This window comes from Lepisosteus oculatus, chromosome 2 (assembly GCF_040954835.1).
Source record: "Lepisosteus oculatus isolate fLepOcu1 chromosome 2, fLepOcu1.hap2, whole genome shotgun sequence".
NCBI lineage: Eukaryota > Metazoa > Chordata > Actinopteri > Semionotiformes > Lepisosteidae > Lepisosteus > Lepisosteus oculatus.
In genome coordinates, this window is record NC_090697.1 from 5419993 (window position 1) to 5447359 (window position 27367).

A 27367-nucleotide genomic window follows, 5' to 3' on the forward strand; every position below is an offset into this window, starting at 1 on the left:
GCATTAATATAAACCTGCCTTTAACGGGCTATAAAAGAAATAAATAGGTATGCCTTCTGCTGTTCTGTGCAGGCGTGTGGCCTTGGATATGACATTTTCTGTCTCGTGAACCGGTGTATGCATCCATTTTCAGTAATGCCTTTGTTTAGTATGGGGTTGTGGTGAGCTGGCAGACAATGGGTGCAAAGCAGGACACTGCAGTTCATCACAGGGCACACACACACACACGCATGGGTCGAATAAGAGATTCCAGTTAACCTAAACAGCATGTCTTTGGACTATCAGATGAAGGCAAAGCAGTCTGAAAAAACCCATGCCCCACATGCACAAACATGCATACTCCACACAGAAGGTGTCAATCAAACCCAGGGGCTGTGCAGCAGCAGTACTGCATTAACCTTCCCAGCACTGGTGCCACCCATCCTAGTTTGTGTCATGAAAATTACTGTTCTTATGACTTTTTTTGTTCTATTTATGCTAGATTACAGCTGTCAGTCTGTAGTAAAAAAGAAAACCCTTTTCATTCCAGAGTTTAAAAATCAAAAGGAATAGAATGTTTTTACCAGGTCAGGTTTTCTCGTATTTTCTTTTGTTGCCGATAGGAAAATAAAGTTCCCGTAGGGGCAAAAAGCAATGCAGGCAGCCACAGTCAAGAAAAGATATCTTTGTCAGCTTATTAGTACTTCTTCATATTGTTTTGAAAGAAATCAGAACTTAAAAATCTGACTGCTATTTAACCTTCTAAATGTGTATATTTCCAACACTTAACAAACCATATCTTTGCGGGGTCAGGGTTTTTAAAAATGCACAAAGGGTATCATTCTTTTTTATGGACAAAAATGATTTCATTGTGGATGGGCGTCCCATCCAGGGTGCACCCTGCCTTGCGCCTGTTGCTTGCCGGGATGGGCTCGGGCTCGGGCTCCCTCGTGACCCTGTATTGGAAGAAGGGGTTATAAAACTGGATGGATGATTTCATTGTTCTTGATTAACCTGATTACAATATTCAATTTTCTTAATGTTTTTCATTCTTAGGCATGTTTGGTGAACAAGAGCATAGGAATGGTTATAGCTACCATTCACACAATTATTGTATATCTCAAAATGCATGGAATGTTGTTTCTGTAGAAGCTCTGAATTCTTTGGTACTATAAAAAAGCTTATCCGGACAGCAAACGGCAACCTGTAAAATTTCTCAATACACATACTGTACCTGTAGGTTGTTTAATTGTTTTTCTGAATGAGAATACAGAATAAGCTTTCTCATAACTCGGAGATGGGTGGCCTGAGTTGATCCCTCCAAGCAGTTTCACTGTTAATGGAGAACTCTTCTCTCTGTGCACTGGACTGTGAATTGAAACATTTCTTAGAGGCTAAACAAAGCGCAAATTAAAAAAAAACCAAGGGTACACACTGTCAGAATTGCACTAATGGCCTGTAGTTTAAGGATCATTCTTTAAAGAAAGTCATTCTGTTGAAATCAGATATAGTGCAGCTTTTGTGGCTTATCAGCTGGAACAGTTCAGTTTCCTGGGTCGATCCATCACCTTCAAGTTCCAGATAAGATGACAGGTTATATTTTGAAATACAGCCTACTTCAAGACTTTCTTCCCCTCTGTTATTGCTTGCCTGAGTTACAAGTCCTCTTGCCTCTGACCACCTAGATAAAAATGTGGTGTCATGTTTGAGCTCTGTTCAAATCCTGCGGAGAACAAATTTATGAGTGCAGGAAACTGCAAAATTTATGTCAGCTGCCAATGGGTAATAATTGGAACTTCTGCAGCATGCGATAGCAAAACATTATAAGAGGGCAATTCTGGATGTACCATTTTGAATATTTCAACCTGAGAGATTAGATTAAATGCTGAAGAACAAAAATGAAACTTACGATACTTGCAATGCTCTCCTTCAAAGAGTGCTATGGGAAAACATTCTGAGGAATTCTTAGAAATGTATAAATTATGTTATAAGAATTTGGTACTGTTGTAAATTTATCAAAGCATTGCATAGTTCAGCAATTATGAAATGAAAATAAATTCAAAATGTTTGCGTCTACATTTTAGCAAATGATCATTGCACTATTTTCTAGCCCCATGACTGAACAGTTCAAGCTAATCAAAGCCAACCTGTCTATGACATATAAAGTAGAACCCGGATTCTTTTTTCCTTTTGTTTCTTCGTACTGGTTAGGAGAAAACACTGCTATTTATATGAATGATGATTGATGATGCCATTGACAAGACTCTCCACTATGCAAGGGAAATGCAAATAGCAGCCTTTTCATCACCAGTTTTGACACCTAAAAACACATACATCTGCTATACAGACCTACTGCCTCAGTGCATCAGTGCCCACATTTAAATATATTTATTGGATATTAATGTATCACAGGAAGCAGGCAATAATATCCTGGTCCGTTTTAAGGGTTAGTGTGAGGGTTACAAATACAGAATTGCACAAAGAGCTGGCTCCGATGGGACCGCTGCAGAAGGGCCTGAAACATGAGTCAGGTAATGCTGCTGTCCATAATGATGTTGTCCAGCCCACTGGACTCCTGTAGGCAGCTGCTACTTTCAAAGCTAAGCCTCTTCAATGGCTTGCAGGAGTCAGAGGCTTTACATCAGATCTAGTGGTGCATTCTGTACTGTGCTGCCAACCGTTTTGCATTTGCTACCAGAGGAATGTAATGTACCCTCATGAGTCATCTGAAATTGAACTTAATATTGTGAAAATAACACCTGAAATCTTAAAGCAACTGAGGCAGCTAGTAGATTTACTTTTTCGTGAAAATGTGCAGAAATCCATCCAATTAAGGGTTCCTTGGGAGCCGGAGTCTATCGCAGTCAGCAGCAGGCACAGGGCGGGGTACACCCTGGGCGAGACACCCACTCATCACAGAGCACACACGGACACAAAACACGGCCACACTCACTCACACCGGGGCCAGCTTTCCCTGAAGCCAGTGAACCTCCAGTACGTCTTTCAGCTCTGGGAGGACACAGGAGTACCCAGCTTTTACAGGGTACCGATGCATCTCTCCGCGCCACTGTGCCGCCAACCTGCAGAAATATCTCTTTTCAGAGTGCATGATGTAATGCTAGATGAGAACTGGGAAGTTAAGACATCCGTCATTGTCTCCACCAGCAGTTGTCATGCCCTTTTTTGTGTTTGGGGCAATCTGGAGTTCCATATACTATATATACACTAAATAAACGGAACAAGGAGGCATGTAAATATCTCTGGGATAACTGGACAAATATGCTCCGTTTCAGTTTTCTTTCAGCATACCGTTTTATTCAGTACAACACCCTTTATAACCTTCCAGGCATTTTCTCTATTTATGAATACCTTATACTTCCACACATGATGTTCATTTGGGCTCTAAACTGGAACCATGTTTTTCCGGGTGATTACAATCTGGTGACCCCAGCGAAGCACAAGGAAAGCTGAACACTACCACATGCTCCATTCTGCAAGTATTATATTCCTCCTCTTGCACGCTGTACCTAGATGAGTAACACGGCAGTTCAGGAATGCTGTGTTTTAGAATATCTCTGTAGGGAGATAGAGATCCAGCTTTTAGGAAAGGAAATATCATATAAAGCTTAGTCCCAGGCTCACTGGGCAAGAGAAGTTTAGAAATGTTAGTGTGTATCAGTTCTGTGCGTTTTGTGTGTTTATGTTCTTGCGTATACTTTTCTATGTGTGCGTGCATTTATAAATTTGATGGAGTGGCAGTTCTGTGTTTCTGGATTGCTGATGGAATGGTTTGGTTTAGTGCACTGCAGTATAACGGCGGCAAAGGCAACATTGCCATCTTGTGGTCAGAGTGAGTTCACCCACTTATCCGAAAGCTTCTGCAATCTGCAGTCCATCCAGGAAGCATATGGCACAAGGTGGAACTACTCCCTGGACAGGACATCAGCCCGTCACAGGGCACGCACCACCAAGCACACAGGAACAATTAGAGACATTCATTAGTGTCACCAGAGGCAAAGGCTGCAGTATCACCTTCCTTGTGTTCTTGTTTCAACAGTTTGGTCAAACTCTAATGCAACAAAGTTGATAGTGTGTTTAAAGTAAATCTGACATCACTCATCTGGCTGAGGAAAGGGCAACCTGATGGTAAGGACAAAGCTGACAGGACCCGCCTTGTATCCTGAGGAATGAGCCAGGGAGCCGCAACAAGGGTGAAGACGTGTGAGGAAAGATGCACAAAGGGCTGCTCAGAAGGTGAGATATTTAAATGTAGAGGTTCAGAGGAGATTGAGGTTAAACCTTGACCTTCTCCTTAACCCCTGGGAATCTGTACAAATCTATACAAATAGTAAACTGAGACCACTAAGAATCTGAATGTTTCTCCAATTTTATTTAACAGGTGGCAAGATGTGTGTACAGCCACTTAAACTTTTCTATTTATGACCTTACACTGTAGACATTATGAATTTATCAGTCAGAATAAATGCTAACTCAGGCAAACAATATGCCATTGAATGGCTAAAGAGCGTTTTATAGCATACAAGGAATAATATAATGTATTTACATATTATTTTAAGATTATTTGTTATTGTGTTTATAGAAGGAGACCCGCGTTCAAGAAACTACTGAGCTGTAGACCGTAATGATATAAAAGTATCAACGTATCAAGTGGTGTAAAACAAAGTTTAGAGTTCAACATAACACTAAAAAATGATCTGCAACAAGCAAAACATTACAGTGTCTAAAAGTGACACCTGGAGAGGAGACTTAAGAAGGTACAGGAAGGTGGTGAAAGATCTAGTCCCAGTGTCCCAGAGTGTTCAGGTACAGGAAGGTGGTTAGAGATCTAGTCCCAGTGTCCCAGAGTGTTCAGGTACAGGAAGGTGGTTAGAGATCTAGTCCCAGTGCCCCAGAGTGTTCAGGTACAGGAAGGTGGTTAGAGATCTAGTCCCAGTGTCCCAGAGTGTTCAGGTACAGGAAGGTGGTTGAAGATCAGGCCCCAGTGCACTGTCCCAGGGTGTTCAGGTACAGGAAGGTGGTTAAAGCTCAGGCCCCAGTGCACTGTCCCAGGGTGTTCAGGTACAGGAAGGTGGTTAAAGCTCAGGCCCCAGTGCACTGTCCCAGGGTGTTCAGGTACAGGAAGGTGGTTAAAGCTCAGGCCCCAGTGCACTGTCCCAGGGTGTTCAGGTACAGGAAGGTGGTTAAAGCTCAGGCCCCAGTGCACTGTCCCAGGGTGTTCAGGTACAGGAAGGTGGTTAAAGCTCAGGCCCCAGTGCAGTGTCCCAGGGTGTCTGGTTCCACCACAGCCAAGCTAAGTAACAAGTATGAGAGGAACTTGAGAGGAGAAGCTACTCAGTCAGCAGTAGATGACCACAGACGAGTCATCATCCTCAAAATCATCTGATGTTATTTTGTTCTTCTCTCTTTTCATCTTTGAATATTTCAGCTTCGGCGGTGCTAGCCAATAGGACGTTCTGAGTTTGGAGGGCCGGGCGAGGGATCAGTCCGTGAACTGTCAGGGTGGTTTGATCAGCTGATTGGGGCCCACAGGCCGGATGTGGAGAGTGAGCTCTTTGCCCAGGGGCGGGGAGATGTACTTCTCCTCCCTCAGAAGTCGCAGGAGCAGGTCTTCAGTCTCTGAGGGCCATCTGTAAATGCGGGTGTTCTGGAGCCACCCAGGAACATGTCTCTGCAAAGAGCAGCAGTACTGTCAAATTCCACAAACTCTGAAGGCTTACACCGAACATAATAAACACACTGTATGAAAGCAAAGCCTGGAATGTTTTGTAGTGTGCCAGGAATACAGGCACTATAATGTCTTTTTCTCTTGCTAAAGGACTGTCTTTAAAATTCACCGCAGCAAGAGGACCAATATGAAGGAGCCGACACACTCCTAAAATCCTGCATTTTCAAGTAGGATGCAGTTTTATTGCAAGTCAATAGAGCACAAAAGGATATGGAGGAACTAAGCAACGATGAAAGAAATCTGCAGTCATTATTAATGTGTCTTTTCCAACCTGTCCTTACTAGAGTGCCATAAGATATGGATAAATGAACAACGGGCAAGGTGAAGGGCAGGCTTTTGCTTTCTCAGTTGCAGGGATGACATTGAGTACTACTGACCTTGGTGGCATTTGGGAAGAGCACAGGTATAAATCTGAAATTCAGGCTTCCTTGCTGAATGAACTCGTTCTGCATCTGCAAGGCCACATGCAAACAAATTAAAAAAGCTGCATATGCACTAAATATTCTGGTTGTGTGCATAAACATATCATTCTCATACCATATCAACAAAATGAATAGCATTAGAAATACAAATATCTAATCAGCAAAGGTTTTGGACACTGAAATCAAACTTTCTTCCACATAACTAATCAATAATAACACCACATGATCACTTGGACATTTAAAAACAGTATAAAACATTTATAAGTTTTTTGCAAAAATTGTAATAGGCCCACATTGTTTCTTTAGTTTTTAGTACAGTAGCTAATTAATCTAGAGATTTCAACACTGTGCAGTTTTTTCCAGATTCCCTCAACCCCAATTTGCAGAAATGGCTTCCTATTACTTTCCAAATTCTGAGATAGTGGACTTTGAAAAGCCTGCAAGCTCATGAATAAATCGCTAATGTTCCATTCTAGTCCAGACAGCTGTACATTAAACTTCAGGAACTCAACAGTGGGTTGGCATGCATCCCAGCCCTTGACCATTGTTAAGCCTTCTCTATTCTTACAGTTGATCGCTTGGAAAGCAATATATATATAATTTTGATTTCAAAACATGATTACAGAAACATTAGGTTCCCTGTTTATAACCCTTTAAGAAATTCCTTTAGTACACAATGGCCTAGGCACCTTGTTTGTGTGAATGGTAGTGACATGTCGAGTGTGATTTATTCCCAGCATGAAGAGGGGGCAGAAACTGTGCAGCTGGATTGTGACACACAGCTGTGATTCCTTGGCCCTGTTGTGCTGAATACTCCCCTCTCGAAGGCAGAGATTTCACAGGCTAGCATCAGCAAATACCAGTGTCTCAGCACAGCCTGTGAGCTGCCTTTCAGAGTTTCAGAGGCTTTGTGATTGATATAACATGAAGACACCACGAGGGAGCAGCATGTAAAAACAATCATTCTTGCCATGGATAAAGTGTGTATTCACAGCTGGCTGAAGTCTATCCTGGAAACACAGGCAGGACAGAGTCCCTCTGGATGGTATGTGAGTCAGTTGCAGGGCCAATGTAAAAGGGATCAATTAAAGCAGCTGATCAGATGTAACCAGCATGTTTTTGAAAATTAGAAGCAAACCAGAACAACTGGGAACACCCACAGGGAAAACGTGCAAAATCTCCATGTGGACAGACACCCGAGGAAGAGCTAACTCACGCCAGCATGAAAAAGATCTCCCTTCATGGTTGATTACTGTATATTCTTTTCCTGAAACAGCAGTGGGAGTACATTTGGTTTGGGGCTGCTGTGCTGTCCCAGGGCCCTGAGAGCTTGCCATCCTGACAGAACAATGGATTTAGTGTTGTACAGCATCAGCAGATTCTGGGGAATAACAGGGCGTCCAATCACCAGCTGCAGCTGAGCCATACGTGGGTCATTCAGCAAGACGATGACCCTGAACATGCAAGCAGATCTACAGTGAGGTCTACGCAGAAAGTCACTGGGACCGAGCTACCCTCCATCAACCAGATATATCGACCGCTGCCACAACCGGGCTCGAGCTATACTTCGGGACCCAATTCACCTTGCCCACAACCTGTTTTCACCCCTGGGTTCTGGCAGGAGGCATCGCAGTATCAGAACACTGACCAATAGATTCAAAACCAGTTTCTTCCCCCAGGCAGTCCGCATCATAAACAGCTCAAATCAGCACCTGCACATATTAGCACCTGCACTTTGAGGTGCTGCGCTGTTTGCACTGTCCTGTCTTGGCTGTATTATAACGTCTATAGTCTGAATTTATTGTCCATGTCTGTTTGTCATTTCTGGCTATTATTTTTCTCCACTGTTACTGGGTACAGCTGAACGAGTAAACATTCCAATACACTTGTTGTATATGGCCAATAAAAAATCTTGAATCTTGAAGAAGGAGACATTTCATATTTTGGACTGGTCAAGTTACAGTCTGGAAAGTCTGGTGAGCTGTTCATACAAGACAACCCCAAATGTCACTGACATGAAGAGATTTTATGTGGAACAATGGGCCAAAATTCCTAAAAAACAATGTGAAATCATCAAAGCTCCAGACGGTGTCACTAGTCATTGAATTGAAGGATTCACAAACTTATTCACAAGAGGATATTTACTGTTGGAACATTTTGTTGATTAAAGAATTCAAGTACATCTGTTGTCTATGTGTTGTGCATTTAATCAGGTCACCTTAATCTTTTATTGAGACTTGAAGATCTAGATCTTGAAGAATTAGATGAAGATCTAATTGTGCTTTAGTTCTAAAATATAAGAGAATACTGACCAAGCAAGAGGATTCACAAATGTTTTTTAACTATAACACCATGAGTGCTAAAACTCAGATTCCCTGATGAGCAGTGCAGGCATTTTAAGATTTCCTTGCCAGTTCCCTCATGCAACATTGAATTTTTTACACACTAGAACCTAATTTAAATTGATGTTAACTCCCAGACATGATCTTGGTCTGGTAATGTACAGAAGACAATGTCGCTGTGCTAAGGAAGAGCGAGGCTTCTGCACGGTCACTTACCATGGTATGAATATACTTTGTGTGTAATCCATGCTCATCCAAGCCTGTTCCCTCAATGTCCTCTTTGTACTTGGGACTCACAACTACAATTATGAGTACTGATTTCTGCAATAGAAGGATTGGCAGTAATTAAATAGTCAAATCAAACGGTACTGCTTTGAAAACACCAATGTGGCGTGCAATTTCTGCAGCCTTAACTTGTGTCAGCTAGCAGACTACAGCTATTTACACAAGGATATAGGCGAAGACAAATCTCAACAAGATTTTAGTTCAGGGAACGTCAGATGAATTGAGCGCTCATCATTTATAGGCATGTCACACAAATACTGCGGCTATTGAAAAAAGTGCTGTAGACCTTTAGTCTGCCTGTTGTTGCTTACTTATTTAGCTTGTGTTGTGGCTTAAAAACCAATGCCACAACAATACCAATACATATATTTTTTTCTTTTAATTGTATTTTTTAATTGCCCGTGATTTTTTCCCTTCTTTAGTCAGTCATGATGTTTCTTGCACTTTCATTCACAATATGGTTATAAGGGCTCTGTAAGGCCGAAGTGGAGAGGTCAGTTTGGAGTTCTAACACAGCACTTCTTTTGGCCTCTCCTGTACGTCATGTAAAGTGATCTTTACTGTAGCTGTGGTTTGTTTCAAATGCGTTTGTAAGGTTTTGCCGTCATACTGAATTTGCACAGCACTTCGTAGCGGATTAATCCCCTGAAACATATTGATTATTCCTTCAAAACTCCAAATAACCAGATGATAGTGTGTGGGAAATGAAAAAAAGGAAAGGAAATACAATATTTTGGGGGTGAATTAGCAGTTGGAAAAATACAGTACTGTGACATCCATGAACATATACCCCCCTTGAAAAGCATATATAACATTACACATTCCTGAAAGCAACATACTGTATGTGAATGTTAAAATGTACAAACTAAGAACTGAATGTAATTGCAATTATAATTGTTCTTACACTCCTTTTTTTATGCTTACGTCTTTTAAATAACTGTCCATCCACTTATTGATGTCCATACGCCTTATTGGGTTGTCAAATATATCAATCTGGAACAAAGGAAGAGATGCGACCAATGATCTTTGAATCAACAGTCTCTGAACTGAAGTACATCAAGTCCAGCTCAAGACACAAATACAAAGCACACTTATTGTAATGGCTAAGTAAAACCTAAGTAAAACAGGTAATGCAACAACACTGAAGAAGAACAGCATTTTAATGCTTACTATAGACGTATCCTGCTGCAGACTGTATAATAAAAAGTTTTTAAAATGCCTTTATACTTGTTCACATAGAAAATTGTGGATGAGTACAGTAACGTCTCTCATAAAGAAATACCACTGGGGTGTGAGCTGCAAAGTGTGTAACCAAACGAACAAAGTAGCAGATGAGAAGGAGACTTGACTTTCTGTCCCTACTTACCGCTGGCCGAAAGCCTTGTTTTGTCAGAAATTCCACAAAGGTTAGTATCTCACGAGCTGCGTCCACTGAATACGTAACAAATAAATTCCCTGAAAACAAATTCAGAATGTGGACTTTTAATATGTCACTTTCTACTAGATATGAAACTTTGGGGGTTACTGCTAACATTCCTCTAAATAAACTTTCGTATTCATTTCAGAACAGCCAGTGAGAATTAAGAACACTTTATGGAAAGCAAAAATGTTATTCATTAAACAACTGACTTTATATTGAATAAAGAATTGAATTAAATAATGTATATTTTCTTTTAGTGCTTGCCTTTTCTCCACTTGTAAAGTGCCCCAAATCCGGTTGATGTACATGGGTACTGAAACAAATCCTCCCTGTTATATTCTTGCCAAGAAACTCATCCAACTGTGGCATGTGACATGAAGCACATCAATATGAAAGTGGTATTAATACGCCTCAGAATCCTGCCTTATGAAGCATATTTTTTTTTCTGAAAAGGTGCTGTACTGCAAACCTTTTTTATATTTCACTCACGGCATTCATCTGGCAGGTTGATGGTTTTCAACATTCCCGGTTCCTCTGTCCCGCTGACAGCAGGCTGGCGGTACGGAGGAGGCAGAGGTGGAGAAGGTACGATGTCAATCTGAGACATCACCCCCACAGAGGGGGCGGCACAGCCCGGTGTACTGTGAAGACCGCGGTGGAGGCCGTAGGCAGAGGAGTGACTGTCTCTCACACCGAATCGAAAATGAGGCTGATTCCTACAAAACAACGCCATCACTGCGATTAACACGGCGCTTTCCACTTCTTTTGTTACAGAACCCTTGCAGAAAAAGGACAAAATAACTCAAAATTACAGCGTTCCTCAAACATGAAACCTACACGTATGCTCCCGTAAATCACTACAAGTAGGGGGACGGTCCTACATGTTTAACTTGTAACAGAAGCCCTGAGAGATGTCAGGTCTGGGTCATTCAGTGTCAGGGTTCTGTCGTATCACCATTTGTGAGCGCGATCTGATTAAACTTTCCAGATGAACACATGTTGCTGAGTTCTGTCAGAATTAGGGACATAAAGATGGATTTGAAGATCCACTGATCACCCGTTAACTGATACACTCAATTTTAAAATTCTCCACTAGACCTACTGTAAACCTCCATTCTTCCGTTCAGAACAACAAGAGCACAGATTTGTTCTCATGATGATTTGAATGTGGGAGAAAATAATCTAATTTTGCAAACATTAAGCCACATTTTCAAACAGTAGATGGACCCTCCAATAACAAACATCCTTACTGTGTTTCAGAGGAGTGCTGTTGCACACACAGTATAATTATCTGAGTTCCTCCTGACTTACAGGTCTAGTATATAGACCATGAAAGTATTGGTAAGGGTTCAAAAGAAAAAGTTAAAATTAAAAAAATAAAATAACTATGTTTTGAAAGCAGTAATAAAGATATTTTCATTTGGCCCCCTTATTTATTTAAATGGTACAGTACTGTACCTAAACACCTCCTTCAGAGAATGATTATAATGCATACAGTAATTGTCAAAAAAAGTCTATTAATTGAAAATATGTGATTAATGCTAAAACTCTGCCTTCGAGAAAGTGAGTGAATTCTAATATAACACGTTATGCACTAAAGCACTGTATGTATTAAAGCATATGCTGTTCTTTGGTTTTAAACCTATTTTTCTTTTACTTCCAGTTTGTTACAGCAGTAGAATTTCCTCTTAATATCACAAGGAAAAATATTTTCAGACAGAAATGTGTACAATAACAGTATTGGTACTGGTAATTAATGTAAATATCCCACAGTGTTTATACAGTAAATGAGAAAATATTTACCTTATTTACCAAAGCTAAACATACCACGTGTAACACATTGTCTCATCTATAAATAGGCTTAATCTGACACACTCCTGTGTTTAGATTCAAAAAGAACTTTTTTTTGTCAAATTGTCAAAGAATCTTTAGAAGACTGAATGAAGCAGAACATCTACGCTGTCGACTTGTTTGCTAGCTCATCTGTTTGGAAGAACATGTCCTGATGACGTAATATAGTTGTGTATGAAAGTTGAAAGTGAATCAACTGAAGTGTTTTGTCAGCAATTGCATAGTGTCAGTATCATAAATTGTTATAGAAATCTCATGGCTTAGCTGAGCTAAGTTAATGTGCAGCTTGTCACAATGCTTGAAATATTGAAAAGAGTTTATTGAAATGATTTAATATCATTGTTACTATTAGTGTGTTCGCATACTGCTGAGGCTCAATTCATTCCCTGGATGGGTAGGAATTTCGGGAAGTGTCCAATTTAGTCAAGATTGAGAGAAGTAACAGATGTACAGTATATCCTCAGGTGTGTTATCTTCCTTTTGCAAAAGACGTGAGGGAAGAGTAGACGTGCATGTACTTTTTGAAAGAAAACACATTTTTGCCATTCCTTTCACACGTCCTGCATTGTTGTTTAATTTCACGGGGTTTTATTTGAGGGCTGTAGTAAACGGATCTCTTCCTGGCTCCCGTCCTGAGCCACTCCTGCTGGTTCTTCTCGCGTGTTCAGCCTTGCCCTTTCAGGAGTGGCCAGGGACAGAGCGGGGAATTCCCAGAGAAAACACCAACAGACGCGCTGTGCTTACCAGCCCTCTGGTCCGGGCCAAAGCCTGACTTCCTGCTGGGGCTCTGGAACACAGCGCCCGTGGGTGCAGCCAGTCAGCTGCTGCTGTGCACACACCCTGGGATCCTGTCTCTGATAGGAGGGGGAATGTGACCAGCAGGCGCGCCCACAATCCACAGCCGCAAATCCTGTGGAGAGGTAAGGCAAAAATATATGAGACTTTGTAAGGATGTCATTAGATTTAACAACTGGTTTAATCCATGTACATACAGTTCCACCAGTCTTTGCATGCACAGTATGGGTAACACTTTAAGGCTGAATGGGGAAATGGCCTTTTCTACAAATCTTTTCTGATTAATTTCACAATGGCACCGTTGTGTAGGGGATAGCATTGCTATCTTGCAGCGGGGTTCAATTCCTGGGGTGGGGTGTGTGTGTGTGCGTGTGTCTGTGTCTGTGTGTGTGTGTGTCTGTCTGCCCTCTGATGGACTGGTGTGCCCTGCAGAGTGTAACCTGCCTCGCACCTGTTGCATGATGGGATAGACTCCAGCTTGCCTGCGACCCTGTGAGGCCAGGTGAGGAGAGGTCAGATTGGATGAGGTCAGGTGAGGAGAGGTCAGGTGAGGAGAGGTCAGGTGAGGAGAGGTCAGATTGGATGAGGTCAGGTGAGGAGAGGTCAGATTGGATGAGGTCAGGTGAGGAGAGGTCAGGTGAGGAGAGGTCAGATTGGATGAGGTCAGGTGAGGAGAGGTCAGGTGAGGAGAGGTCAGATTGGATGAGGTCAGGTGAGGAGAGGTCGGATTGGATGAGGTCAGGTGAGGAGAGGTCAGGTGAGGAGAGGTCAGGTGAGGAGAGGTCAAGTGAGGAGAGGTCGGATTGGATGAGGTCAAGTGAGAAGAGGTCAGGTGAGGAGAGGTCAGATTGGATGAGGTCAGGTGAGGAGAGGTCGGATTGGATGAGGTCAGGTGAGAAGAGGTCAGGTGAGGAGAGGTCAGATTGGATGAGGACAGGTGAGGAGAGGTCGGATTGGATGAGGTCAGGTGAGAAGAGGTCAGGTGAGGAGAGGTCAGATTGGATGAGGTCAGGTGAGGAGAGGTCGGATTGGATGAGGTCAGGTGAGGAGAGGTCAGGTGAGGAGAGGTCAGATTGGATGAGGTCAGGTGAGGAGAGGTCAGATTGGATGAGGTCAGGTGAGGAGAGGTCAGGTGAGGAGAGGTCAGATTGGATGAGGTCAGGTGAGGAGAGGTCGGATTGGATGAGGTCAGGTGAGGAGAGGTCAGGTGAGGAGAGGTCAGGTGAGGAGAGGTCAAGTGAGTAGAGGTCGGATTGGATGAGGTCAAGTGAGAAGAGGTCAGGTGAGGAGAGGTCAGATTGGATGAGGTCAGGTGAGGAGAGGTCGGATTGGATGAGGTCAGGTGAGAAGAGGTCAGGTGAGGAGAGGTCAGATTGGATGAGGTCAGGTGAGGAGAGGTCGGATTGGATGAGGTCAGGTGAGAAGAGGTCAGGTGAGGAGAGGTCAGATTGGATGAGGTCAGGTGAGGAGAGGTCGGATTGGATGAGGTCAAGTGAGAAGAGGTCAGGTGAGGAGAGGTCAGATTGGATGAGGTCAGGTGAGGAGAGGTCGGATTGGATGAGGTCAGGTGAGAAGAGGTCAGGTGAGGAGAGGTCAGATTGGATGAGGTCAGGTGAGGCAAGCTCAGGTGAGGCGAGGTCAGGTGAGGTCAGGTGAGGCAAAGGTCAGGTGAGGCAAAGGTCAGCTGAGGCGAGGTCAGGTGAGGCGAGGTCAGGTGAGGCGAGGTCAGGTGAGGCGAGGTCAGGTGAGGCGAGGTCAGGTGAGGCGAGTGCAGGCTGGGTGAGGTCAGATCAAATGAGTTCAGGTCAGGTGAGGCGAAGTCAGGTGAGGCGAGGTGAGGTCAGGTGAGAAGAGGTCAGGTGAGGAGAGGTCAGATTGGATGAGGTCAGGTGAGGCAAGCTCAGGTGAGGCGAGGTCAGGTGAGGTCAGGTGAGGCAAAGGTCAGGTGAGGCAAAGGTCAGGTGAGGCAAAGGTCAGCTGAGGCGAGGTCAGGTGAGGCGAGGTCAGGTGAGGCGAGGTCAGGTGAGGCGAGGTCAGGTGAGGCGAGGTCAGGTGAGGCGAGTGCAGGCTGGGTGAGGTCAGATCAAATGAGTTCAGGTCAGGTGAGGCGAAGTCAGGTGAGGCGAGGTCAGGTCAAGATCAGGTCAAGATCAGGTCAAGATCAGGTCAAGATCAGAAGTATCCAAGGTCTAACTTACGCTGAGGAGCTGGGTAATGGTGGTGCTGCTGTGGATTGTTGTGGGCTGTGGGCCAGAGCCCAGATCCTTCACCCCTGTTTATCACAACCCCGGGGCCTACAGGGCAGCCCAGGTCTGACCGCAGAGACAGCGGGGGGTCCTGCAGCTGGACATCCATGTCCTTCCGAGGCTGGGACCCGTAGCCGGTGTCTTCACTGGGGAGGTCCAGCTGTCTGCTCAGCAGAGACGGCCTGGCACTCTCTCTGGAGTCAGAACCGACTTCGCTCTCGAAGTCCTTTTCTGTGGGCAGCTGGCGTCTCTTGACGGCGGGGCAGGGCCCGACTTCTGAAGAGCCCGGCTGCTGTAAACAGGTATTGGTCGGCTTTGCGGGTCCTCTTGGCGCCTGTGTAATTTCGAACCGGCGCATTTCTGGGGACGAATCGGCCCAGCTGCCTGCTGGGAAGGGACTTTTTCCAGGACTCTGCCCTGTATCCTCCTCAGAAGCGCCCGTTTGGTGTTTCTTCTCCTGGAAATAGTTTCTGCCACTTAAGCTGTCTTGTACACCGGACCTGCACAGTGCCACTTCGTTCACCGTCACCTCCGGCTGTCCAGAGCAGACTCCCGCTGTCCCACAGGGCTGGTCTTTACACTTCGCCAGCACGTCCAAGAATACCATGGACTCGTCCGTCTCCACGGGAATGCTTCTGAGAGGACGAAAGTCTTCAGATAAAGACAACAAAACAATTAGGGTCTGACCCCCGAGAAAGAAATCCTTCAAAGCAAAAAAACAATTTGTCTTACAGTGTACTCTCCCCCTACTTATCCCAGTGTCACTTATCTGTTGACATTTATGCTCTGTTTTCAGACACAAGGAAGACAGAGTGTAAAAAGAGTTCCAGTAGGGAGCTGCGTCAGCAGGCGTAGGCTGGAAGGGAACAGGTAAAGGTTTGTTCCCTGCAGAATAGAGAAGAAAAGAATTTCCCGAAGAAGGCTCCACAGCGAAACGTTGTGTTTCCTTTCTTCTCTTTTCGGTATGGAATGAACCTTTTGCTTGCTTCTTTGCAGGACGTTAACATTATCACTGGAACGTGCTCCTTTCCTGTTTCTCAAACAAACTAATACTTCTACAGGTCTATTCGGAGAGCTAATCTAGTTTCTTTTCAAGACAAATTCTGACTCAGAATCTAAGTGTCAGAACTGATGATTAAATCATATTAGACTAGAGTAGAACATATAACAATTCCATGATTATAATGATGCAGAAATCACAGAACCACATGATTCTCGTTGAATAATATCACCGGCATTGTTTTATTAAATGAACTTGTTAGTTCACTTTTTTTAATGTAAAGCCTTGTGTCAAATACGTTTGGATCTTACCTATGAATGACTCCATTGTCCTTGTAACCAGCTGAAATTTCTTACATAACGTCTTGTGCTGAGAAGATAAACGATGAAGAGAAGAATGTATTGCACACGATTCGAACAAGAAAATAAATGAACGAGCCTACTACCCTGTCAATTGAACAAAAATTAAAACTAGTTACTATGGCATCATATTTACAGCAGGCTAAGGGGATACATATGTACAGTATAAGTTGGTGAAGAGTGTACATCTTGAAAGAGTGTCTCCAGCACTGAGAGAGAGACATCAGGCAAGATGGCTACAACACATTCATGTTACTGAGACGAAAAGAACACAGAGAAATACAGTGACCTGCATCAGAGAGAGCTGAGAGATCATCACAGAACTTTTTTTCCAACCCTTGTGTGCGGTAGTGAAAGCAAGCCCCCATTTTGGCTCAGGGCTACGCCAAAGGGCCTGGGTTTTGAGCCAAGATGGAGACTTCCTCGAAAAGCCACTTGTCACACTATGCTTTTGCGCAAACCGAAGACTTTCCAGCCTACGTGGGCAAAGGGTAGACACCAGTGATACAAACGGACCTGTGGGATCACAGTTCATATATAGACAGTAACAGTTTACACTCCACTGGAGAGAACAAATGTTTTTGTGTCTCAGTAAAACATAAGCACCCGAAAAGCAGCGAGTAATAGTACAATTTAGGCAATAGCGATCTGAATTTAGATTATCAGATTTCTGGGTTGCAATGCCGTGCAACACTGTGCATCTTTACCAGCAGCTGAGCCACCCTGCCATATATTTTGATATAATAAACAATATCTTATTTGTATGGTCAATCCAAATAATTGAGAAAAAAGGACAAACGTTTTTAAAAGAATAGGCGAAGGTACGTCTACGTGACAGTGTTTTGAAACTAGTTTATTTCATTATTTGTATTACTGAACAGATGGGTTTTTTTTTTAAAGAAATCAAACCATCTAAAAAAGTCAAAGGGATCTACACCCTCATGTACATACATGTACAGTAGGCATGAGTGCAGGGAACTTGGCGATCATCTTGAAATTAACACCAAACACTGACTCATGTACAGTACCAATGTTTAACACCGGTCCAGTTCGTCATTAACCACCTTACCACCTCATTCAGCGACGAGCTGGCTAATTTAAGTGATTAAACACTATTTGCAAAAAAAAATTAACGGTAAACACTACCACAAAGTTGAACATGAACTGAGTAAAAAAAAAAAACAGCTTTTTGATTTACTGTTGATGACTGGACTTTTCCGAATTTCCTTGTCTTTTTTCATCCTGATCTGACAAGAAGGCTTTCAAAGTCAAAATGAACATATATTCCCACGTTCAGCTTAATCGCACTAACTGCACCAGTTCGCCTTTTCTTTTACACAACAGGTTTCTGTCTGAATGCTTAAAATAATCAATACAGGAAAGTGTTTTGTATTAAAAGCATCCGGAGATCAATATTCCTACCTCCCCAACAGCGGCGGCAGAGGACTGACTGTGGGCGTAGAAGGAAACGCGCAGGTAGCTGTCCTGCTGGGAACCCGCGGCTCTTTCTTCACAAGGAAATAATTTTAAATGCAAATCAGGGAGAACAATAACTCCGAATATGCAAATTCTTCACAAAAAGTTTAAAAGGTAGAGTCCACCCATCGGAAAAAAAAGTTTCAGCAGCGGAAGGAATTTCGCTCCGAAGTCGGGAAGCGTACAAAGGCAGGCGAGAGGTGTTAACGTTTCTGCAGGTTAAAAAAAAATAATCGGAGCTTTGTTTTGTTAAAAGTTTAATGACAAAGTTCGTCTGTAAGAAAAATGGCATGTAGTGAGACTAAAAATGCGGAACACCTGCAATTCACCTGGCTTTCTTAAAGACTGACGATTAGTCTGGGAGTTTTAAAAGCAGTAAACCTTTCGCTTTTGCAATGTCGTTTTCTAAAAGAGATTAGGCCATTAAAAAAAAACTATTAACTAAGGAAATGATTAAGTTGTTAGCGGCATCAGAATACTATCTTTACTCTTTCAAAATGCTGTAATAAGGAATGCGAAAGAAGAGTATTCCTAATAACATTTTGCAGTGAACACATTTTCAAGACGTATTGTATCATGAATGAAAAACGAATGCCTCCGTGTTCTCATCTCTCCAGAGAAAAGTAATTACATTTAAATCAGTAAATAAGGCACATACTGTAGATGGACCACCAGTCGATATCACTGAGGCTCACAGAGTAAAAAAGAGGCTGAACTCTGACAAGTACACATGATGGAGGAGGACATATTTGTCTCTGTGTTCTTCCCATTCCCAGTCCTGTGGCTCCAGTGGTAAACTGGATTGATTTTGGAATGGACTAATCCAAACTGAGTGTGCAAGGACAGGGAAAAAAAATATTTTCAAAAGAAAACCATGACAGAAAATTAAAATCTTTCAACGTTTTTGGCTTTACTGACTGCATTCTGCGTCAGGACTGTGTCTGGAGCGCAACACAGGCAATAATCCCTGTGGATGTGTGTGCTGGGCTGTTGGGGTGTAGCTACCTAGGCCTGACCTCAAAGGGGGGCCTCACCTCAAGGTGCGAGGTCCCCCACTTCAACCCTTTGGCTGTGTTTCTCTACTCGAGTCCGATTAGGAACTTTTACCACATGCTGTGATTCTCGCCTAAAGTCCACGGCTGTGAAAAAAACATCCCCCTTTCAGTGCTGAATCTACCCTTCTTCAGGAGTGCCAAAATGCCCGCCTTAATCCTCCCATCATACTATTCTGTACATTCCAATATTTTTCCCCCCTCTTCCCAAACCATGAGGGGGCCCCACAGCGTGACCTGGCCCGGGCCTCATCTGATGTCATGGGAGTGTGGGAGGAACCCCAGGTGAAGACGGGGGGAGCACACAAGCGTCACACAGACGGCAGCCCGGGGCGCCAGCACCGAGTGCTCTCCCACCACCGTGAACGGGACGATGCGGTTCGGGAATGGGTGGAAAGATGGATGGATTACAGAGTGTGTGCTGTCGTGCCGTCGTGCTGTGTGCCTCTCGCACAAACAGAGCTCCAGAACTGTGCGCACATTCAGCACTTGGGGAGAAAGAGCACTGTATGCCATTTGTAATTTACTTTGAAATCTCCATCACTTCTTTTGAAAGGCAAGTTAAAACAAGTACAAGAATGCAGACATCTCTTAGAAAAATCTCAGTTTCACAAATATTGAAAGCTTTTACAAGACGCTGTCAGTGAACTACTGAGTTTGCTTCAGTTTTGTGAGAACCACGTTCACCACCCTTGCATTGTGGGCTGGACGATCCATGACAGAAAACACTTTCATGGTTGTCTGGGCGGTGAGGGACCCAAGTTCCCTCGCTCTGCTCCTGTGAGCCAGCAAGCCGAGCAGCTCCTGCCTGAACCTCCTGCTCACCATGCAGTACAAGAGGAAGTTGGTGGAGGAGTTTAGATTCTGCAGCATGTTGGCCAGGTCACTGATGACATTGATGGGCAGGCTGTAGTCGTCTCTGTTGAAGCCTTGGTAGTTGTAGGTGGTTCTTAAGATGCAATATGTCACAAACCGCGGGAGACTCAAGACTACAAAGGTGATGGACACTGTGCAGAGCAGTAAGATGGTTCTTCTGACCATGCTCTTGGCGCTGGCCCCTTTGATGGCTCGCCTCTCCTCCTTGGTGAACATCTTGCTGGCCCTCCGGAGGTGGTGTCCTATCAGAGTGTTAAAGACGATGACGAGGAGAATGGGGATTCCCCCAGAGAGGAAGGTGGTGATCCAGACCAGCACCGTGGAATACTCCGTGTTGTTATAGCCGCACCTGGGCAAGGTGACGTTCTCGCCGTCCCTGGTGAGGTTCGTCGGCTTGACGTCGTTGATCCAGTACACTGGGACCGATGCGACGTGGGAGAAGACGACGATCATCAGGGTGACGCAGACCGTGACCCTGCACCGAGAGAGGCGCCTCTTGAGGCCGGTGATCCTGAGCGCAAGGTAGCGCTCTACGGTGAAGCCCACCACGATCCACGAGGAGCTGTACAGGGAGCCGTGCTGCAGGTAGGTCAGGATCCTGCACCAGGGCTGGGCGTGCCAGAAGGGCTGCGCCTGCGCGAAGGTCAAGGTCAGGTCCAGCAGGATCACCCACACCAGGTAGCAGGAGTCCACGACGGCCAGCGAGCTCAGGTAGATGGCGGCCGTCTCGGACATGCCACACTTGCGAAACCTAATCACGTAGAAGGTGAAGAGGTTGGCTGTAGAGTAAAAAGCAGACATTTTGCTCAGCACTTGGTGAGTTAGGTGGGAGCTCCTGTTTTTTTTTTTTCACGTGGTATCGTTCCCTGCTAGATAAATGCTACAGTTATGCTGTAAATGTAGATGACAAAATGCATTTCTTTAGGTGAGTTATAGGATTTGTCCACTTTTGGCAGCATTTTTTTATATTCTGAAGAAGAGTAAAGGACTTTTTTTTTTGGCTAAATAAGGTTTGGGGACAAAGGATTTATTAAAATGCTTCTTAGTCCTGCTTTGCATGAAGCAGAGGCTTACAAGGTGAGAAGTGTGAAGAAAATTCCACATTTAATAATATTAATTATGAATTCCTTACGCTTATATAGCGCTTTTTTGGACACTCCACTCAAAGCGCTTTACAGGTAATGGGGATCCCCTCCACCCCCACCAGTGTGCAGCCCCACCTGGATGATGGGACGGCAGCCATAGTGCACCAGAACGCTCACCACACACCAGCTCTCAGTGGGGAGGAGAGGAGAGTAATGAGATGGGGGTTATTAGGAGGCCATGATGGGTAAAGGCCAATGGAAAATTTGGCCAGGACACCGGGGTAACACCCCTACTCTTTTCGAGAAACGCCCTGGGATTTTTAATGACCACAGAGAGTCAGGACCTCGGTTTTACGTCTCATCCGAAGGATGGCGCCTGTTTACAGTATAGTGTCCCCGTCACTATACTCGGGCATTAGGACCCACACAGACCCACACCTACACCCTTTTTTTTAGTGTGGTGTCCCCCATCACTATTACTGTGGCATCAAGGCAGCACACAGCGTTAAGGTGAGCGCCCCTACTGGTCCCACTAACACCACTTCCAACAGCAGCCTTAGCTTTCCCAGGAGTCTCCCCTCCAGGTACTGACCAGGCTCACACCTGCTGGGATTCAGTGGGCTGCCAGCTGTGAGGTGCAGGGTGATTTAACTGCTGGCAATAACAACAATTAACAACAGTACCATGTTTTTATAATATCATTACATTCCCAGGGTCTGTTTTCATACTGCCATCTGCCACCTGCGTGGCCAAAAACAACAATCACACAACAAACGAAAACGCCAACAAACCTGGTAATCCAACTGAAAACAGTAACGGGTAATAGACCCTTTGAATGGCAATCAAGATATTTGTACCCCCCATCCTTCGCAATCTTCATCAGCATCAGGCAATAGCAGCTGTTGATACCTAAAATGTAAACATTGATCACAGGAGATGTTTTAGGCAGGGTGGTGTGGTGGCACTGTGTCTGGTACTGTCATTTCACAGCTTTTGGATTCAAATCTGGTTCTTTCTGCTTGGGGGTTTCATAACTGCATATTCTTATAGTTGTTTTTCTCCTCTGGGTACTCAAGTCTCCACAGCTCAAATACATCCTATACAGTTTAACTGGCACACTTGAATCACTTCTCTTTGATGTGTGTGAGAGGGCTGCACTGTGGCTCAGTGGTCAGTATTTCTGCCCGACAGCTCTGGGGCTCTGGGTTCAATTCCTGGGGTCCTGTCTGTGTGGAGTTTGTATGTTCTCCCCAGGTTCATGTGGGTTTCCTTCAGGTGCTCAGGTTTCCTCCCACAGTTCAAAAACATAGTGCTAGGTTAATTGCCTTCTGGGAAAACTGGCGTGTGTGTGTGTGTGTCCTGTGATGGACTTGTGCCTGTTGTTTACCGCCAGAGCAGTTAGAAAATGAATGAACGTTAATACGTGTGTGTCCTGTAAGGGATTGGCGTCTGGTGTGATCCAGGTATACACATACTGTACCTTTCATCATCTAACCATACTCTCTGTTGGGTTTCTATCATCGGCTTATCTGACAATCATCAAAATCCTCATATCATACCGAATCATCATACAGTTCACAAGGCATCGGTTTCAGGAGAGTTTTAATTAAAAATAAAACATGAGCATTTAAACTTTTTCTTTCTTGTGAATGTAAAACTTCTAAAAGACGTAACCGCATGGTATTGAGTTAAAATAATGTACAAACGGTTAAAAAAACGTTTTAATGAAGAAATACAGAGTTCTCATCAGTCTCCTCTAGAGGCAGGTTTGGGCAAAGTGATGGTGACAAAGTGCGGAGCAGCGATCCACTGAACGCAGGCAAAAAACGAAGATCTTAGCCTTTACAAGGAAACTGACAACCCAAAGGCAACTGAAAGTTATTACAGTTTCAAACGAAAGGTTTCTTGAAATCAAACATTAAGAATGAATATTCTTTGTCTAGCGGATTCTTTAAAAATTACGTTTTGCAATTAAATCTCTAGTCTAATTGATAGTCATATGCATACGTTTAACTGCGTGGAAGGCGAAAAAACAAAACGTCTGTGTTCAAGGCAGCAAAGCATTCGTTTTGAAATTTAAGTTAAATAACATACAGTACAGCGGGGGTCTCGGTTATTTCAGTCTGGGAGTTTTTATGATTTTATTTTTGCCTTACACCATGGCTTTGCTTTAACAGTCGTGTTGGTTTTTATTTTATTTTATTGATAAACAAACAAAAACGTACTTGGAAAGATACGGAGTCTCAATCCCTGAAATGTGTCATAGGGATGTATATTTTTCCCATTTATTCCACAGCCAGTGAAACGTGTCCTGTTGTCAGCTGTGTACCTCGCATAGTTTGAGCAAATATTGACGCAAGAACGTTTCAGTCCTCTCAGCCGGACACTTAGCGAAGACTTGACCATCTGTTCCTAGTGTCTGCTTAACGGTGGAGAGGCGAAACTGTATCTGTAATTGACTTATTACATAAAAAACAACAGATCCTTATCTCCTGTCAGTGGACGATTCCCACTCTCGCAATGATGAACACGACAGCAGGCGTACACTTGTACGCACATAGATTTCGGTTTTCCGACCTCCTAAATCTCTAACATTTTTACCTGCATAAAGTTTCATTTTTTCCCTCCCTTTTGTAGCGTTAGTCTTCAATGGTAACGTTAAGAAAGAGTCAAAAGATTTCTGTCAGCATTGGTGTGTAAACTAAGGTGAACAGGAACAGGTACAGTACTCGCACTCACGAACTCCCGCGTCAAGCGTTGTCTGTTAAGAGATTCATGACGAAACGCACTTTCACTCCTAAAGTGCTATAACTGACTTACATTAAGTATTTTCCTAACTGAAAATAGTAACCTTAATGAAAAGGAAAATAATAAGACACCGAATAACGAGACGAGAAAGTTAAACTGGTATAAAATTCAGGTTTATTAGAATCTAGTATTGACAGGTTACACTAGCAGTTTAGATATTTCTAAGCTTTAAATAGTCATCAGCTATATTGCTCTATACGCAGCTATATTGTAATAGTAATGCTTTCTTCTCGAATCCAGCCGACACAATTCAAGAATTGATTTTTACCAGATACCTGCTTTTCTTGTCTGCGACTTCATACACATATGTTCAAACTTACCGCTGCAAATATTTGTACTGTAAACAAGGTGTCACCAAAAAGTTGAGGCATTCCTAAAACACAACTCAGAAGTGGCCTTTGTGAAACGCTGGCGGCGTTTATATATAATTAGTACTGTTCTTAATCTTACATCAATACATCACTTACTTTCATTACTTGAAACTTCATTACTCCGGCCTTTGAGAATGTCCACAAGAGTGACAGCGGAACTTCTCTAAAGCTGAAACTTGAAACACGAAGGGAAAACTGTCGTACTTACCTTCTGGAGTTATTACTGCAAAATCCAGCCAGTCTGGCAACCTGCAAGGTTTCTCAGACCGTCCATGTGTAATAAGTGGTTCGAGCAGTCAGTTGCTCATAAACAAGATATGACTCTGAAAGTGTCCGTGTTTGAATAAACGTGTACAGATCCATAATGAGGCACAACTCGGGCAGGACTGAGTAATCAGGCAGATGACAGGTCGATAGTGCACAGGCAGGAGTAAAGATTTATCATCAGGTTTATGCTCTGGAATCGATTGCTGTGATGTTTTAGATGTTGTTGAACAAAATTGATTGTAGTTTTCTGATATGTTTTCCATGGCAACCAAATCTCAACAATTTTTTTCAGAACATTTTATTTTTATTACCCTTTACGCTTTGAGTGCAAAAGAAGCACTCACCTTGGGATGATGGGGCAAATGAAAAAGAACCGATGAAAAAGGCACCTTCTCTATATAAATTTACAAAAACACCAATGCAATGCTGTGAGTGGGGGATGATAGGGAATGATGCGTACAGGACAAGTGCCTGTTCCCTTGTTATAAAAGAGTTAAAATTGTTTCAAAAAAACACGTCCACGATCATCCATCCGCCCCTTTTCGAACCACTTGATCACAGGGGAGCTGAAGTCTATCCCAGCAAGCAACGGGGGCGAGACAGGCAACGCCCTGGACAGGACGCCAGTCCAGCACAGGACTGACACACTCACACCAGAGCCAATGTACCCAGAAGCTGAGTAACTTACCAGTATATTTGTGAACTGTGTGATGAAACCACAGCACCTAGAGGAAACCGGGGAGCCAGCAGCCATATCACCCTGAGATTCATAACTGAAGCTCAGCCTGGCCAGTACTTAGAGGGGAGACTCCTGGGAAAGCTGAGGCTGCTGCTGGGAGAGGTGTGAGTGGGGCCAGCAGGGGGCGCTCTCACCCAGCTCACAGCCCACTGGAGCTCAGCAGGGGGAGCCTGGCTAGTACCTGGAGGGGAGACACCTGGGAAAGCTGAGGCTGCTGCTGGGGCCAGTAGGGGGCGCTCACCCTGCAATCTGCGTGGGTCCTAATGCCCCAGTATAGTGACGGGGACGCTATACTGTAAATAGACGCTGTCCTTCGGATGAGACGTAAAACCGAGGTCCCGACTCTCTGCGGTCATTAAAAATCCCAGGGTGTTTCTTGGAAAGAGTAGGGGTGTAACCCTGGTGTCTTGGCCAAATTTCCCCCTGGCCTTTACCAATCATGGCCTCCTAATAATCACATCTCTGAATTGGCTTAATCACTCTGCTCTCCTCCCCACTGAGAGCTGGTGTGTGGTGAGCGTTCTGGCGCACTATGGCTGCTGTTGTATCACCAGGTGGGGCTGCACACTGGTGGTGGTGGAGGGGATCCCCATTACTTGTAAAGCGCTTTGAGTGGAGTGTCCAGAATATATAAGTGTAAGGAATTGCTATATATATATCTCCTTAGCAAATCACCTGTAATGGCTACATGGACACACAATTCTCACTATATTCAGCATAACTGCACTACATGTATATATTGCATACACCATGGACACATAACAGCTCGACTCACATTGAGTTTTATTCAATTTGAAAAATTTAACCTCAATTTTGTGATTTTTGTGTATTTGTGAATTTTTGTGATTTTTGTGATTCTTGTAATTTTTGTGAGCTCGCAGAAAAAGACATTTCATTGCCAGCAACTACTGCTGCACGCCGTATTGTTGTGCATTTGATAAATAAACTTTGATTTGATTTTGATATGTAGTGTTACAGTGCCTTGCGAAAGTATTCGGCCCCCTTGAAATTTTCAACCTTTTGCCACATTTCAGGCTTCAAACATAAAGATATAAATTTTTTATTTTATGTGAAGAATCACCAACAAGTGGGACACAATTGTGAAGTGGAACGAAATCTATTGGATTTTTGAAACTTTTTTAACTAATAAAAAAATGAAAAGTGGGGCGTGCAAAATTATTCGGCCCCTTTACTTTCAGTGCAGCAAACTCACTCCAGAAGTTCAGCGAGGATCTCTGAATGATCCAATGTTGTCCTAAATGACTGATGGTGATAAATAGAATCCACCTGTGTGTAATCAAGTCTCTGTATAAATGCACCTGCTCTGTGATAGTCTCAAGGTTCTGTTGAAAGCGCAGAGAGCATCATGAAGACCAAGGAACACACCAGGCAGGTCCGTAATACTGTTGTGGAGAAGTTTAAAGCCGGATTTGGATACAAAAAGATTTCCCAAGCTTCAAACATCCCAAGGAGCACTGTGCAAGCGATCATCTTGAAATGGAAGGAGTATCAGACCACTGCAAATCTACCAAGTCCTGGCCGTCCCTCTAAACTTTCAGCTCAGACAAGGAGAAGACTGATCAGAGATGCAGCCAAGAGGCCCATGATCACTCTGGATGAACTGCAGAGAACTACAGCTGAGGTGGGAGAGTCTGTCCATAGGACAACAATCAGTCTTACACTGCACAAATCTGGCCTTTATGGAAGAGTGGCAAGAAGAAAGCCATTTCTCAAAGATATCCATAAAAAGTCTTGTCTAAAGTTTGCCACAAGCCACCTGGGAGACACCCCAAACATGTGGAAGAAGGTGCTCTGGTCAGATGAAACCAAAATCGAACTTTTTGGCCACAATGCAAAACGATATGTTTGGCGTAAAAGCAACACAGCTCATCACCCTCAACACACCATCCCCACTGTCAAACATGGTGGTGGCAGCATCATGGTTTGGGCCTGCTTTTCTTCAGCAGGGACAGGGAAGATGGTTAAAATTGAGGGGAAGATGGATGCAGCCAAATACAGGACCATTCTGGATGAAAACCTGTTGGAGTCTGCAAAAGACCTGAAACTGGGACGGAGATTTATCTTCCAACAAGACAATGATCCCAAACATACAGCAAAATCTACAAAGGAATGGTTCACAAATAAACGTATCCAGGTGTTTGAATGGCCAAGTCAAAGTCCAGACCTGAATCCAATCGAGAATCTGTGGAAAGAGCTGAAAACTGCTGTTCACAAACGCTCTCCATCC

At 43.8% G+C, this 27367-nt stretch overlaps 2 protein-coding genes across 2 annotated transcripts; both read right to left on the reverse strand.

Annotated features, from left to right (window-relative positions):
* Positions 1-4342: 4342 nt before the first annotated feature.
* Positions 4343-17941, reverse strand: traf3ip2a (TRAF3 interacting protein 2a). The gene is made up of 10 exons (XM_015353335.2): positions 17868-17941; positions 16398-16455; positions 15039-15737; positions 12790-12955; positions 10684-10910; positions 10141-10229; positions 9699-9767; positions 8706-8810; positions 6103-6177; positions 4343-5668 (listed from the first exon to the last, which is right to left on the reverse strand). The coding sequence occupies exons 2-10, from the start codon at positions 16411-16413 to the stop codon at positions 5495-5497; spliced, it is 1620 nt and encodes a 539-aa protein (XP_015208821.2). The 5' UTR covers positions 16414-16455; positions 17868-17941; the 3' UTR covers positions 4343-5494.
* A 1400-nt stretch (positions 17942-19341) lies between these two features.
* LOC102693538 (probable G-protein coupled receptor 139) lies at positions 19342-21798 on the reverse strand. The gene is made up of 2 exons (XM_069186129.1): positions 21726-21798; positions 19342-20628 (listed from the first exon to the last, which is right to left on the reverse strand). Exons 1-2 carry the CDS (start codon positions 21796-21798, stop codon positions 19622-19624), a joined length of 1080 nt encoding a protein of 359 aa, XP_069042230.1. The 3' UTR covers positions 19342-19621.
* Between the last annotated feature and the right edge of the window lie 5569 nt (positions 21799-27367).